This window comes from Podarcis erhardii (genome assembly GCF_964252035.2).
Source record: "Podarcis erhardii genome assembly, chromosome: 15".
Taxonomy (NCBI): domain Eukaryota; kingdom Metazoa; phylum Chordata; class Lepidosauria; order Squamata; family Lacertidae; genus Podarcis; species Podarcis erhardii.
The window spans coordinates 22,092,668-22,105,680 of NC_138505.1; the positions used below are offsets into that span (position 1 = coordinate 22,092,668).

General features: G+C 49.0%; 1 protein-coding gene across 2 annotated transcripts in view; it reads left to right on the top strand.

The window, feature by feature from the left end:
* Positions 1-13,013, top strand: part of RASAL1 (RAS protein activator like 1) — a 67,395-nt gene that overhangs the window by 40,795 nt on the left and 13,587 nt on the right. For both annotated transcript variants that reach the window (XM_081841807.1, XM_081841808.1), the window contains exons 13-19: positions 1,277-1,469; positions 2,646-2,783; positions 4,184-4,328; positions 5,909-6,084; positions 8,550-8,687; positions 10,842-10,977; positions 12,357-12,477. In XM_081841807.1, coding sequence (XP_081697933.1) covers positions 1,277-1,469; positions 2,646-2,783; positions 4,184-4,328; positions 5,909-6,084; positions 8,550-8,687; positions 10,842-10,977; positions 12,357-12,477 — 1,047 coding nt within the window. The remainder of the gene's footprint in view (positions 1-1,276; positions 1,470-2,645; positions 2,784-4,183; positions 4,329-5,908; positions 6,085-8,549; positions 8,688-10,841; positions 10,978-12,356; positions 12,478-13,013) is intronic.

Here is a 13,013-nt window from a genome sequence, read left to right on the forward strand (position 1 = left end):
CATACAGTTCAAGGCTTTTTGAGAAAAGTACGAAGCTACCCCCAAGCTATCTGAAAGACTATTCCCTCATACGGACCTACCCAGGCTCTGAGATCTTTGGGGAAGGCCCTTCTCTCAGTCCTGCCACCCTCACAGGCACACTTGGTGGGGATGCAGGATAGGGCCTTTTCGGTGGCTGCTCCCAGACTTTGGAACTCCATCCCTAGAGAACTCAGACTGGCTCCCTCCTTGCTGTCCTTCTGCCAACAGGTGCAGACTATTTTATTCCAACAGACTTTTGTGAAATCACTGACTTGCTTAAAAAAAAAAAGGAACGAGCTTTTAAACGGTGGCGTGCTGCATTTTAATCAATCTGCTTTTATCTTGTTTTAATTCTATAGTTTAATTACTTTTTTTCCAATTATCTTTTGTACATGTTTTAGCCTTCTGTATTTTATCTGTGTTGTCTTCATTTGGTTAAGCTGCCTTGAGTCTCGGTCTGGGGAAAAGGTGGGATGTAGATAAGAACAACATCATGTGATAAGGCCGCTGTGGTGTGGCAAGTGTTAACAGCTGACATATTTGTACACTATGCTTGTGTTATGGGATGGACGGCAGCCTCAGTCGTGCCTGCAGAAGAGCATCATACAGACAGAGGGTATTTCTGCTGAAATGGCTAATAGGACATTAGCACTGAGGATGTGGGGCTGGCTCACGGAAAGGATTCCGGCTGCTCTAGAGATAGAAGCCTTCCTGGGAGAGATGCTCTTTGTGCAGGTTGCTAGGCAACACCATCTCCGGGATGCTGCCAGTGTGTGACATTGGCAGGGATGCTCAACGTGGATTTGCTGAGGGTCTGTCTGCTGAAAAGCAGGGAAGTTTGGGTGGAACCCAGCTTGCTGAGAGGGGTTTGCAGTGGGTTAAAACCAGCAGAGTAAGGGACCATATACAGTGCATTACAATAACTCAGCCTTGAGGTTAACAATGCATGAACTTACAGTGGCGAGTCCAGGGACAGCCATAGCTGGCGGACCAGATGGAGCTGGTATTTTCTTACTCTGCAAACATCTCTGTGGGCGATTGCAGCAGGTAGTCTAATCTCTTGTCAAATTCACAAGCCATACACATACCAAAAAGCTGCTCCATTGAGTAACTGAGCTCAGTTTCAATATCTTCTCTGTGTCAGGAGCTTGTAACAATCAGCAGGGGGCAGCACTGTGTGGTGGTTGAGTTATGTGTTGGTGGGTCAAGGGTCTCTTGTGCATGTCGCCCACCCTGCATTTTCCATTTCTCTCAGGCGGATCTCTTTCAAAAGCTCCCTGTCCGAGGCCCAGATCCGAGAAAGCAGCCTGGAGGTGCTGACAGGATACCTGGGTGACATTGTGGAGTCCATTGTGAGCTCTACGGAAAAATGTCCCCCCATCATGCGAGTGGCTTTCAAACAGCTGCACAAGCGAGTGGATGACCACTTCCCAGAGGCAGAGAATCAGGTGTGACATTTTCTATTCCATAACCACTCCCTCCGCCAAACAGCAAGTCTTGGGGAGGTCATTCATCATCCATGTTTCCAAGGGATTTGGCGTTCTGCGATCCAAGCTGCTTCTGCGGGGGTTGGTTAAGCAACAGTTAGGGAGGTCAACAGTAGGTGGCGCTGGACCCAACGATAGGCAGAGACAGCTCAGGGCCCCTTCAGCAAAGTGATTACCCCTCCCTTTGTGCTTTCTGTAAGCACATCATTGGCCACATTCACACCATACATTTAAAGCACAGTCATACCTTGGTTTTTGAACAGCCTAGTTTTCAAACATTGGGTTCCTGAACGATCAAAACCTGGAAGTGACTGTTCCGGTTTTTGAACGTTCTTTTGAAAGCCCAACATCCGACGGGGCTTCCGCGGCTTCCTGCAGCCAATCGGAAGCTGTGATTTGTAAGTTGAATGCTTTGGAAGTCGAATGGACTTCCAGAACTGATTCCGTTCGACTTCCAAGGTACGAATGTACTATGATACCATTTTAAAGAGTTATGGCTTCCCCCAAAGAATTCTGGGAGTTGTAGTTTGTTAAGGGTGCTGAGATTTGTTAAGAGACCGCATTCACAGAGCTTTAATTCTCAGAGTAAGGGTAAAGGTAAAGGTAAAGGGACCCCTGACCATTAGGTCCAGTCATGGCCGACTCTGGGGTTGTGGCGCTCATCTCACTTTATTGGCCGAGGGAGCCGGCATACAGCTTCCGAGTCATGTGGCCAGCATGACTAAGCCGCTTCTGGCAAACCAGAGCAGTGCACGGAAACGCCGTTTACCTCCCCGCTGGAGTGGTACCTATTTATCTACTTGCACTTTGACGTGCTTTCAAACTGCTAGGTTGGCAGGAGCAGGGATAGAGCAACGGGAGCTCACCCCGTCGTGGGGATTCGAACCACTGACCTTCTGACTGGCAAGTCCTAGGCTCTGTGGTTTAACCCACAGCACCACCCGCATCCCAATTCTCAGAGTAGTTCAACAATAAATCCTTCTTTGCAGGGAACCCTTAGATGCAACCAAAAGTTCAGTTTGGGTGTGTGGTGTGCTTTAGCAATGGCTGTTTGGCAATGGAAAACTTTTTAAATAATTGTGATCAGTCCTAACTTCTGGATGTGACCCACGCTGGGCATCTTTGTTTTCCTTTCAGGATGCCAAATACATTGCCATCAGTGGGTTCCTCTTCCTCCGCTTCTTTGCTCCGGCCATCCTGACCCCCAAGTTGTTCAACCTCCGAGACCAGCATGCAGACACCCAGACCAGCCGGACCCTCCTGCTCTTGGCCAAGGTAACAGTCAGCATCCTGCTCTCACTGGGGCCAACCAGATGCCCCAGTGGGAAGCCTGCAAGCAGGATCCGAGCACAAGAGCCTTCTCCCATCCTGGGGGTTCCAGTAACTGGTACTCAGAAGAATTGCTGCCTCTGACCATCATGGTTGTTAGTCATCACCAGACCCTCCAAATGTCCCTATTTTCCAGGGACAGTCCTGGATTTACAGAAGCTGTCCTGCTTTCTGATTCAATCCTGAAACGTCCCACTTTTCCTTAGGACGTCCCTTTTTTCATCAGAGAAATGTTGGAGGGGATGTCTCTATTATCATTGGAGAACCGTTGGAGGGGATGTCTCTATTTTCATCAGAGAAATGTTGGAGGGTATGGAATAGGACGTCTCCAAAAGACACCTGCTTCTTGGGAGAAAAGCAATGACAAACCTAGACAGCATCTTAAAAAGCAGAGACATCACCTTGCCAACAAAGGTCCGTATAGTTAAAGCTATGGTTTTCCCAGTAGTGATGTATGGAAGTGAGAGCTGGACCATAAAGAAGGCTGATCGCCGAAGAATTGATGCTTTTGAATTATGGTGCTGGAAGAGTTCTTGAGAGTCCCATGGACTGCAAGAAGATCAAACCTCTCCATTCTGAAGGAAATCAGCCCTGAGTGCTCACTGGAAGGACAGATCCTGAAACTGAGGCTCCAATACTTTGGCCACCTCATGAGAAGAGAAGACTCCTTGGAAAAGACCCTGATGTTGGGAAAGATGGAGGGTACAAGGAGAAGGGACAACAGAGGGTGAGATGGTTGGATAGTGATCTCGAAGCTACCAGCATGAGTTTGACCAAACTGCGGGAGGCAGTAGAAAACAGGAGTGCCTGGCGTGCTCTGGTCCATGGGGTCATGAAGAGTCGGACACGACTAAACAACTAAACAACAATATTTTCATTGGAAAAATGTTGGACAGAAATTTCTATTTTCATTGGTTAAATATTGGAGGGTATGCATCACTGCCTCATGTGGGAACAAGTTCCTCTGTTTAACTATGTACTGCGTGAAGAAAAGACTTCATTTTCTCTCTTCTGAATCTTCCAACATTCAGCTCCATTTGATGCCCACAAGTTCCAGTATTACAAGAGAGGAGGGAAAACCACCACTTGTTTCCATTCCATGCATAATTTTATAAACCTCTGTCATGCCACTTCATACTTGCTTTTTCTCTAAACTAAAAATTCCTAAATGCTGTGCCCTTTCTTTGCATGGGAGCCACTTCATCCCTTTGATCATTTCGGTTTCTGTGAGGGCACAGCAGGCCAAGCTTTAGAGACTCTTCCCACTAGACTTTTATGAACTGGTCCTTCCCTTCCCCTGGAGTCACCTCTTTGCCTATTTCTGTCTCCCCCCCCCCCCCCGGCAGGCAGTGCAGAGCATTGGCAACCTGGGGCTTCAGCTGGGTCATGGCAAGGAGCAGTGGATGGAACCTTTGCACCCCTTCATCCTGTCTAGCATTGGGCAAGTCAAGGAGTTCCTGGATTGGCTCATCAACGTGGACTGCGAGAACGGTGAGCTCTAATGGGCCACGTGTCCAGGAAGCTGGGACTGAGAGTACGGGTGGGAATTTGATTCGGCTTGCATATAAAAACATAAAAAATATAAATATAAATATAAATATAAATATAAATATAAATATAAATATAAATATAAATATAAATATAAATAAATTTATTATTTATACCCCGCCCATCTGGCTAGGTTTCCCCAGCCACTCTGGGCAGCTCCCAGCAAAATTAAAAGCACAATGAACCATCAAACATTAAAAACTTCCCTAAACAGAGCTGCCTTCAGATGTCTTCTAGAAGTTGGATAGTTGTTTATTTGCTTGACATCTGATGGGAGGGCGTTCCACAAGGTGGCGCCACTACTGAGAAGGCCCTCTATCTGGTTCCCTGTAACCTCTCTTCTCATGGTGAGGGAACCGCCAGAAGGCCCTCGGAGCTGGAAGGCCCAGTGTCTGGGCTGAACGGTGGGGGTGGAGATGCTCCTTCAGGTACATAGGGCGGAGGCCGTTTAGGGCTTTAAAGGTCAGCACCCTTCGAATTGCGTTCGGAAAAGTACTAAATGCAAACTTACCTAATTCACACTTTGCAAAACAATACATGCACCTGAATAAAATATATACCAAGATACACATTGTTGCAGAGACCACAAGACCAAGGCCCAATCCACACCGTACGTGGAAAGCACTATGGTACCACTTTAAACACTCGTGGTTTCCCCCAGAGAATTCTGGGAGCTGTATTTTGTTGATGGTGCTGAAAGTTGTTAGGAGGCCCCTATTCCTCTCCCAGAGCTACAATTCCCAGAGTTCCTTGGGAAGAGGGATTGATTGTTCAACCTCTCTGGGAATTGTAGCTCTGTGAGGAGACCAGGGGTCTTCTCACAACCCTCAGCAAGCACCCTTAATAAACTATGACTCCTGGGTTACTTTGGGGACACCTATTCCCTTCTTAGTGGTAAAGTTGGAACAGAAAATGATGTCTTCTTCAATCTCTAGACCGGGAGCTCAGGAGTTGCAGCCAGGGGACTCCTCTCCAGCATTTGCCACCTGAGGCCACTGCCTCATTGTGCCTAATGTTAGGGCCGGCCCTGTACAATTTGCATGCATGTATACAGGAGTCGCGGGTGGCGCTGTGGGTTAAACCACAGAGCCTAGAACTTGCCAATCAGAAGGTCAGCGGTTCGAATCCCCGCCATGGGGTGAGCTCCTGTTGCTCAGTCCCTGCTCCTGCCAACCTAGCAGTGCGAAAGCACCTCAAAGTACAAGTAGATAAATAGGTACCGCTCCGGCGGGAAGGTAAACGGTGTTTCCGTGCACTGCTCTGGTTCGCCAGAAGCGGCTTAGTCATGCTGGCTACATGACCCGGAAGCTGAATGCCAGCTCCCTCGGCCAATAAAGCGAGATGAGCGCCACAACCCCAGAGTTGGTCACGACTGGACCTAATGGTCAGGGGTCCCTTTACCTTATACAGGAGTCTTGGGTGGTTTTTAGCTCTGGCCAAAACAATAACGGGAGGGGTGTTCACAGGGTTCCAAGGTTTTGCAGCATCTGAGAAATCAGCGTGCCCCCCTTTCTTTTTCCCAGGAGCAAGTGAGAAGAAGCCCTGGACGCTCTTCCACCCCTCGGCCACCATCAAGGAGGGCTACCTCAACAAGCGCAAGGCTGAGGGCCTCCACTTGGTCTCACGGTTCACCTTCAAAAAACGCTACTTCTGGCTGAGCAACGAGAGCCTTTCATATTCCAAATCTCCTGAGTGGCAGGTGGGCACCTTTCTCCGGGGAGGAGAGGGCGGAGGATGCAAGGGGAAGGCAAAAACTCAGAGTTGCAGGCCGTTCAAAGGTGTGTCAAAGGGCAGTGAAGTGCAGGTGGGTTCCCACGAGGCAAGACACAGTGATAACAGCAAGAACCTTTATTGAACTAACAGAACTGGACAACAGGGGCAAAGCAACTGCTTATATACATTTCTGAAAGCCTGGGCCACTCCCACTCCCAACGTGATTGGCTGTCTAAACTTCCAAGCTGCGAATCATGACTCAGAGTTTAAGGGCCAATGGCAGAGGCCCAAATCCTGAAATGTTCTGTGATTGGATATCATGCATCGAATCAGAACATAGAGGCTCAGAATCTTTAGTCCAGGCTCAGGCAAACACAGACCACGAAATACATAATAGAGAGCTTTTGCCCAAGGAAGCATTGCTTGTCAGGAGCTGCGCCTGGGCCAGGAGTGACAAACATTTTCCAGCAAGGGCAGTGGCTTAGCGTGGGTTGTCAGCACCCGGGGCAAGGCAAGTAATTTGCGCCCCCTAACCCGTGGATTTGCGCCCCCTAACCCGTGGATTTGCACCACCTAACCCCCAGATGTTGCGCCCGGTGCGGCCGGCCCCCCCTGCACCCCCCACGCTACGCCACTGAGCCAGGGGCTGCATTGCCTTCCAGGCAACACCCCAAGAGCCACATTCCAAAGTGTGGTGGACCAAAGGCAAAAGTGGGTGGAGCAATGAGGTCATATTTGCTTTTGTACAGTGGTCTAGTTCTTCTACACAGACACTGTTCTCTGCCCAGGCAAGCAAGAGGCATGAACAGAGTTCAAGTACACATCCCACCCAGGCGAAAGCACTCAAAGGGGGTGTAAATAAGGGCCAATGAGGGGTGTGGCTTGTGGATAAGGGGTGTTGCCTGAGAGAGGGGCCTAGAGAGCTGAAATTGGGCTTCAGATCCGAAGAGCCCCATCACTATCTGGAACACATTCCTTAAAATCTGCACTGCAGACGCTCCAAGTGTCCCTATTTTCCAGGAACAGTCCCAGATTTCCAGAAGCTGTCCCGGTTTCTGATTTGACCCCAGAATGTCCCACTTTTCCTTAGGCTGTCTCTATTTTCATTGGAGAAATGTTGAAAGGTACAATGAGTTGTGAGCTGGTCTCAAGCCTTTTTTAACTGCCACAGGAGTTAAAATCACAGTCCGTTGAGAGGACCTCAGCTGTTCTGAAAGGCCTGGTTCCTTCAAAGGACTTCCAGGAGCAATTTCAGGTAGCAGAAAGTGCTCCTGGCACCCCGCCAAAGATCATAGATAGCATTGTAAGGAAAGAGCCGTTTTAAAATCCTGTATTTGGAGCGAAATGTGGTCAGTATTAAGAGTTGGCTCAATCGTAACACTAAACACGGTAAGTTTTGTCGAGTTTGCAAGTCCACTTCAAACTCTGCTTTGAACCTAAGCATTTTTGGCAAGGGTTGGTTAAATTTTGCATTTTTGTTAAGGCGACCTGGTAAAGGTAAAGGTAAAGGGACCCCTGACCATTAGGTCCAGTCGTGACCGACTCTGGGGTTGCGAGCTCATCTCGCTCTATAGGCCGAGGGAGCCAGTGTTTGTCCGCAGACATCTTCCTGGTCACGTGGCCAGCATGACTAAGCTGCTTCCGGCGAACCAGAGCAACACACGGAAGCGCCGTTTACCTTCCCGCTGGAGTGGTACCTATTTATCTACTTGCACTTTGACGTGCTTTCGAACTGCTGGGTTGGCAGGAGCAGGGACCGAGCAACGGGAGCTCACCCCGTGGCGGCGATTCGAACCGCCGACCTTCTGATTGGCAAATCCTAGGCTCTGTGGTTTAACCCACAGCGCCACCCGTGTCCCTAAGGCGACCTGGTAGAGGCTGGTAAAATGTTGCGTTGGGTGGAGAAAGTGGAGAGAGAGAAAAGTTTTTCTCCCTCTCGCATAACAACTGGAAATCGCAGACATTCAGTGTCCTAGGAGATCCAAGACAGAGCAAAGAAAGGACTTCGTCAGCCACAGTTGAACTGTGGAACTCACTGCCACAGGAGGCAGGGATGGCCACCAATCCTAGCTGGCTTTAAAAGAGGATGCGACAAATTCATGGAGGAGAAGGCTATCAGTGGCCATGATGGTTATGCTCTGGCCCAATGGTCAGAGGAAATAATACTTCTGAATACCAGCTGCTGGAATCCACAGGAGGGAAGAGGGCTCTTGTGTTCGAATCCTGCTTGCTGGCTTCCCACAGGCTGGCCATTGTGAGGGCAGGATGCTGAATCAAATGGGCCATTAGCCTGATCCTGCAAGCTCTTCTTCAGATCTCAGTTCACCGTGTTGGCTGGGGTGGTGCCCGTAAATTGGCAAAATGCTTTCTGAGGAAGGGCTGGAGAATCGAGAGCTGTGTTTCCCCCTTGATGAACAGGGTGGTGTGTTGGGTTTCTTCCCCCATGGCCAGGTTCGGACATCCATCCCCGTCCAGCAGATCTGCGCCGTGGAGCGTGTGGATGAGAATGCCTTCCAGCAGTCGCACATGATGCAGATCACAACGCGGGAAAATGGAGGGCAGCTGTCCACCATGTACATCCAGTGCAAGGTAGGATGTGGATGCGACCATCGTTAATCTGGCTTTGAGAATGTGATCGCTGCTCTTTTTGTTTAGGAATTCCCTTTTCATTGCTCATCTTTTTTTTCTAAAATAATTTTTATTAATTTTTGCATATGTTTTCCAAACAAAACTTCACATCATCCTCATTTTGGCTATTATAGCCTGAGACTTCCATCAATCCTGTCTAGTGATTTTCAAATTTGCTATCTGATCTTGCATTTTATTATTATAATTAATGCTTTTAAACTTCATTTCCTAATTATTTCCTTCCTAAATCATTTTACAAGAATTTATATAGTCCTCCTTACGAAACTTATTGTAAACCTACAAGCAATATTACATTAATGCAATTGTCTTTCAAATAAGTCATATATTTCTTCCAATCCTTAAGGAAGTCCTGGTCTTTCTGGCTCCAGATTCTCCCAGTCAACTTTGCCACTTCTGCATACTCCATCCAGAAGCATTTTTACTTGGTGTTGTAGATACAGAAATTAATAGACAGGACAAAAATCTGTTTTTCTATGCAACTATAGCAGCGAGAGTATTACTAGCCCAACGATGGAAACTGGAAGAATTACCAATGAAGGAGGAGTGGCGAATAAAACTGATGGAGTTTTCATTGCGCATCTTGGCTTGCTGTGAACTTACAATTCTTGCGTTAGGAGTTTGTTGCTATCTATGTTTTCCTATAGTTTATTCTGTACAGATTAACTGATTGCATTTGTACGTCATCTTTCTTTACTGCAAGGATCTCGAGGTAGCGCACATGGCTCTTGCTTCCTCATTTAATCCCCACAACAACCCTGTGAGGTTGGCTAGGCTGAGAGTCAGTGACTTGCCCAAGGTCACCCAGTGAGCTTCATGGCCCAGTAGGGATTCGAACCCTGGTACCCCAGGCCCTAGACCAGGCATCCCCAAACTCGGCCCTCCCGATGTTTTGGGACTACAATTCCCATCATCCCTGACTACTGGTCCTGTTAGCTAGGGATGATGGGAGTTGTAGTCCTAAAACATCTGGAGGGCTGAGTTTGGGGATGCCTGCCCTAGACAAACAATAACTGCTGCAACACATTGGTTTTTGTAAGCATTTTGGGGAGCAGGGAAGGTGAAGTATAAGCTTCTAAAATATAAAAATTGAAAGTCAGTAGTCCATCCAGCTCAGGAGTGGCTGGGGCAACCCAGTCAGATGGGCAGGGTACGAATAATAAAATTATGGTTATTATTACTATTGCTGATACTGGCTGGCAGCAGCTCACCAGGGTATCAGCCAGGAACCTTCCACTTGTGAAGCAGATGTCATAGCACGGCGCTATGATCCTTCTCTGTTAAATTTCATTACAGGTTCCGTTTTGTCCTTGCTAACAAAGCTTTTCCCTGCATACGGAAAAGGATGTGACTGTGAACAGCGCCAGCAGCCTCAGTGGGCACTGGGATACCCATGGCAGCCTCGGCACTGCTGCCAGGCATGTTTGAACATAGAAGAATGAAGCCCTAGAAAGCGGCCTCATCCCAAGTCCATCTAATTCAGTGTTACCTGCACTGACTGGCAGTGGCTCTCTGGGTTTCCAGGCAGGCTTCTACCTGGAGTTGCCGGGGACTGAATCTGGGACCTACTGCATGGAAAACACATTGTCTAACCACTGAGAGCTTCCCTTATCAGAGAAGGCTTCCTTATATTGAGCTTTAGATCCTTGGTCCATCTAGCTGCATATTGTCTACACTGACTCTGCGGGGGACATTCCCAACCCTACAGAGAGGTGTTGTTGGGGATCGAACCTGAGGCCAGGCAGTCACTCTGCCACTGAGCTACAGCCCTTACCCAGAAATGCAATCAAGAATACAGTGGTACCTCGGGTTACGTATGCTTCAGGTTGCAGATGCTTCAGGTTACAGACTCCGCTAACCCAGAAATAGTACCTCGGGTTAAGAACTTTGCTTCAGGATAAGAACAGAAATCGCGCAGCGGCAGCGGGAGGCCCCATTAGTTAAAGTGGTACCTCAGGTTAAGAACAGTTTCAGGTTAAGAATGGACCTCCGGAACGAATTAAGTACTTAACCTGAGGTATCACTGTACCAGTGGCAAATAAATGAGTGAGGGGAAATGGCGCCACCTACTGACCGCTGCTCTCTTTTCTCCGGCAGAACGTCAACGAGCTCAACCAGTGGCTCTCAGCTATCCGGAAAGTGATGGTCTCCAACGAGTGCCTGCTGCCCTTTTGCCACCCGGGTGCCTTCCGCGGCAGCCGCTGGACCTGCTGTTTACAGACCGACCGAGCAGGTAACTTAGCTCATGCCTGTGTTCACATATGCTGGCCTGGGGGCACCAAAGGCACCTTAGCGAGGCTAACGCAAAGCTACCCTCTTTGTGCATTTAGAAGAGTTTGGATTTGATATCCCGCTTTATCACTACCCTAAGGAGTCTCAGAGCGGCTAACGTTCTCCTTTCCCTTCCTCCCCCACAACAAACACTCTGTGAGGTGAGTGGGGCTGAGAGATTTCAGATAAGTGTGACTAGCCCAAGGTCACTCAGCGGCTGCATGTGGAGAAGCGGGGAAGCGAACCCGGTTCACCAGATTACGAGTCTACCGCTCTTAACCACTACACCACGCTGGCTCTCAGGGTGTTGTGGTTTTTAAAATCTGAATTTCAACCAAGCTTTGTTTGCTGTGCAATTGGGATGGAGCCTCCCTCCCTAGGTATTGTCCCCTCTCCCTCACCACCTCCCACCCCTCTTCTCAAGGTTGTCGCCTGACCTGCTTTCTTTGAAGGTGTGGACAGTTAGGGCAAAGGCCCTTCCCCACCGATCTAGGCTGCCATCGGCCAGCTCCCACTTGCCTGCCCCTCTTCTGTACAACCAGCCCAGAGAGGGGTGCTAACTGCCAGCTCATTCTCAGTGTTGCCCCTTGTAATACTCAGCAGGAGGAGGTTGGGTTTAAAACTAGAATCGGGACCGCCTTTCCTGGAATGGCCCACTGAAGACCTTATGGTCTTCAAACAAAAACATATTGGAGGTCCCAGGCCACAGGGAGGTTAGGCTGGCCTCAACCAGAGCCAGGGCTTTTTCGGCTGTGGCCCCGATCTGGTGGAACGCTCTGCCACAAAAGACTAGGGCCCTGCGGGACTTGACCTCTTTCCATAGGGTCTGCAAGACAGAGCTGTTCCACCAGGCCTTTGGCCAAGGCACAGCCTGACCCCCCTCCTTTGGTAATCCTCATAGAACTCTAGCCCAATGGTTGCCATTAATTTGATTTTGAATTGATTTTAGAATGAATTGATTTTAGAATGCTGTTTTACTTTTACTTTATGTTAGCCGCTCTGAGCCCGGCTTCGGCTGGGGAGGACGGGATAAAAATACAATTTTATAATTTACCGTATTACTATTATTTTCCAACCTCTCACTCGCTCTGACGCCCCCTACTGTTGGGCTCCCTGGCATCTGCCCAATGAGCACCATCCACTTCCAGGCCTGGTGTTAGGTATTCAGCACCCTTGAGCAGAGGCCGGGTCACCAGTATTTTGGCAGATCCACCTTATTTTAAAGGATTCCCCACCCCCCAACAAGATCCTTTTGGGACAAGTGAGTTGCCCAAATCCAGATCAGGCCCTGCACTGTGCAGCCACTCATGGCTTCCCTCATGGGTTGTGGTTTGGTTACAGTTCGGGGCTGCAGCCGCACGCACTCGGCGGTGACCCTCGGCGACTGGAGTGACCCACTGGACCCAGACACAGAGGCGCAGATGGTGTACCGGCAGCTTCTCTTGGGCAGAGACAAGCTCAGGTGTGTGCAAGGCGATGCACAGTCATGCTGGTGGCAGTGGTGGTCATGTTGGAGGCATAGGGCTAGCTCTCCTCGGAGTAGACCCATTGGAGTTAATGGGTGCGGCAAAGAGAAAAGGACACGCAACCAAAAGTCTACTTTTTGTGGTGTCAGCTATTTATCATGAGATCATACAGTTAGGGGGTCCCTCAAAGGACATCTGGTCTAACCCTTTGCCGTTGCAGGAAATCCTGCGTACGAAGAAAGCCTTAGAATAATAGAATTGCAGAGTTGGAAGGGACCACAAGGGCCATCTAGTCCAGCCCCCTGCAATGCAGCGAGCTTTTGCCCAACGTGGGATTTGAACCCACGACTCTGAGATTGAAGAATCTCAATTCTCTACTGACTGAACTATACCAGAAGTCAAAACAGGAAGCCTCCTTAAATTGCCATGCTCTAACCATTAATTTGGGACGCGGGTGGCACTGTGGGTTAAACCACAGAGCCTAGGACTTGCTGATCAGAAGGTTGGCGGTTCGAATCCCCGTGATGGGGTG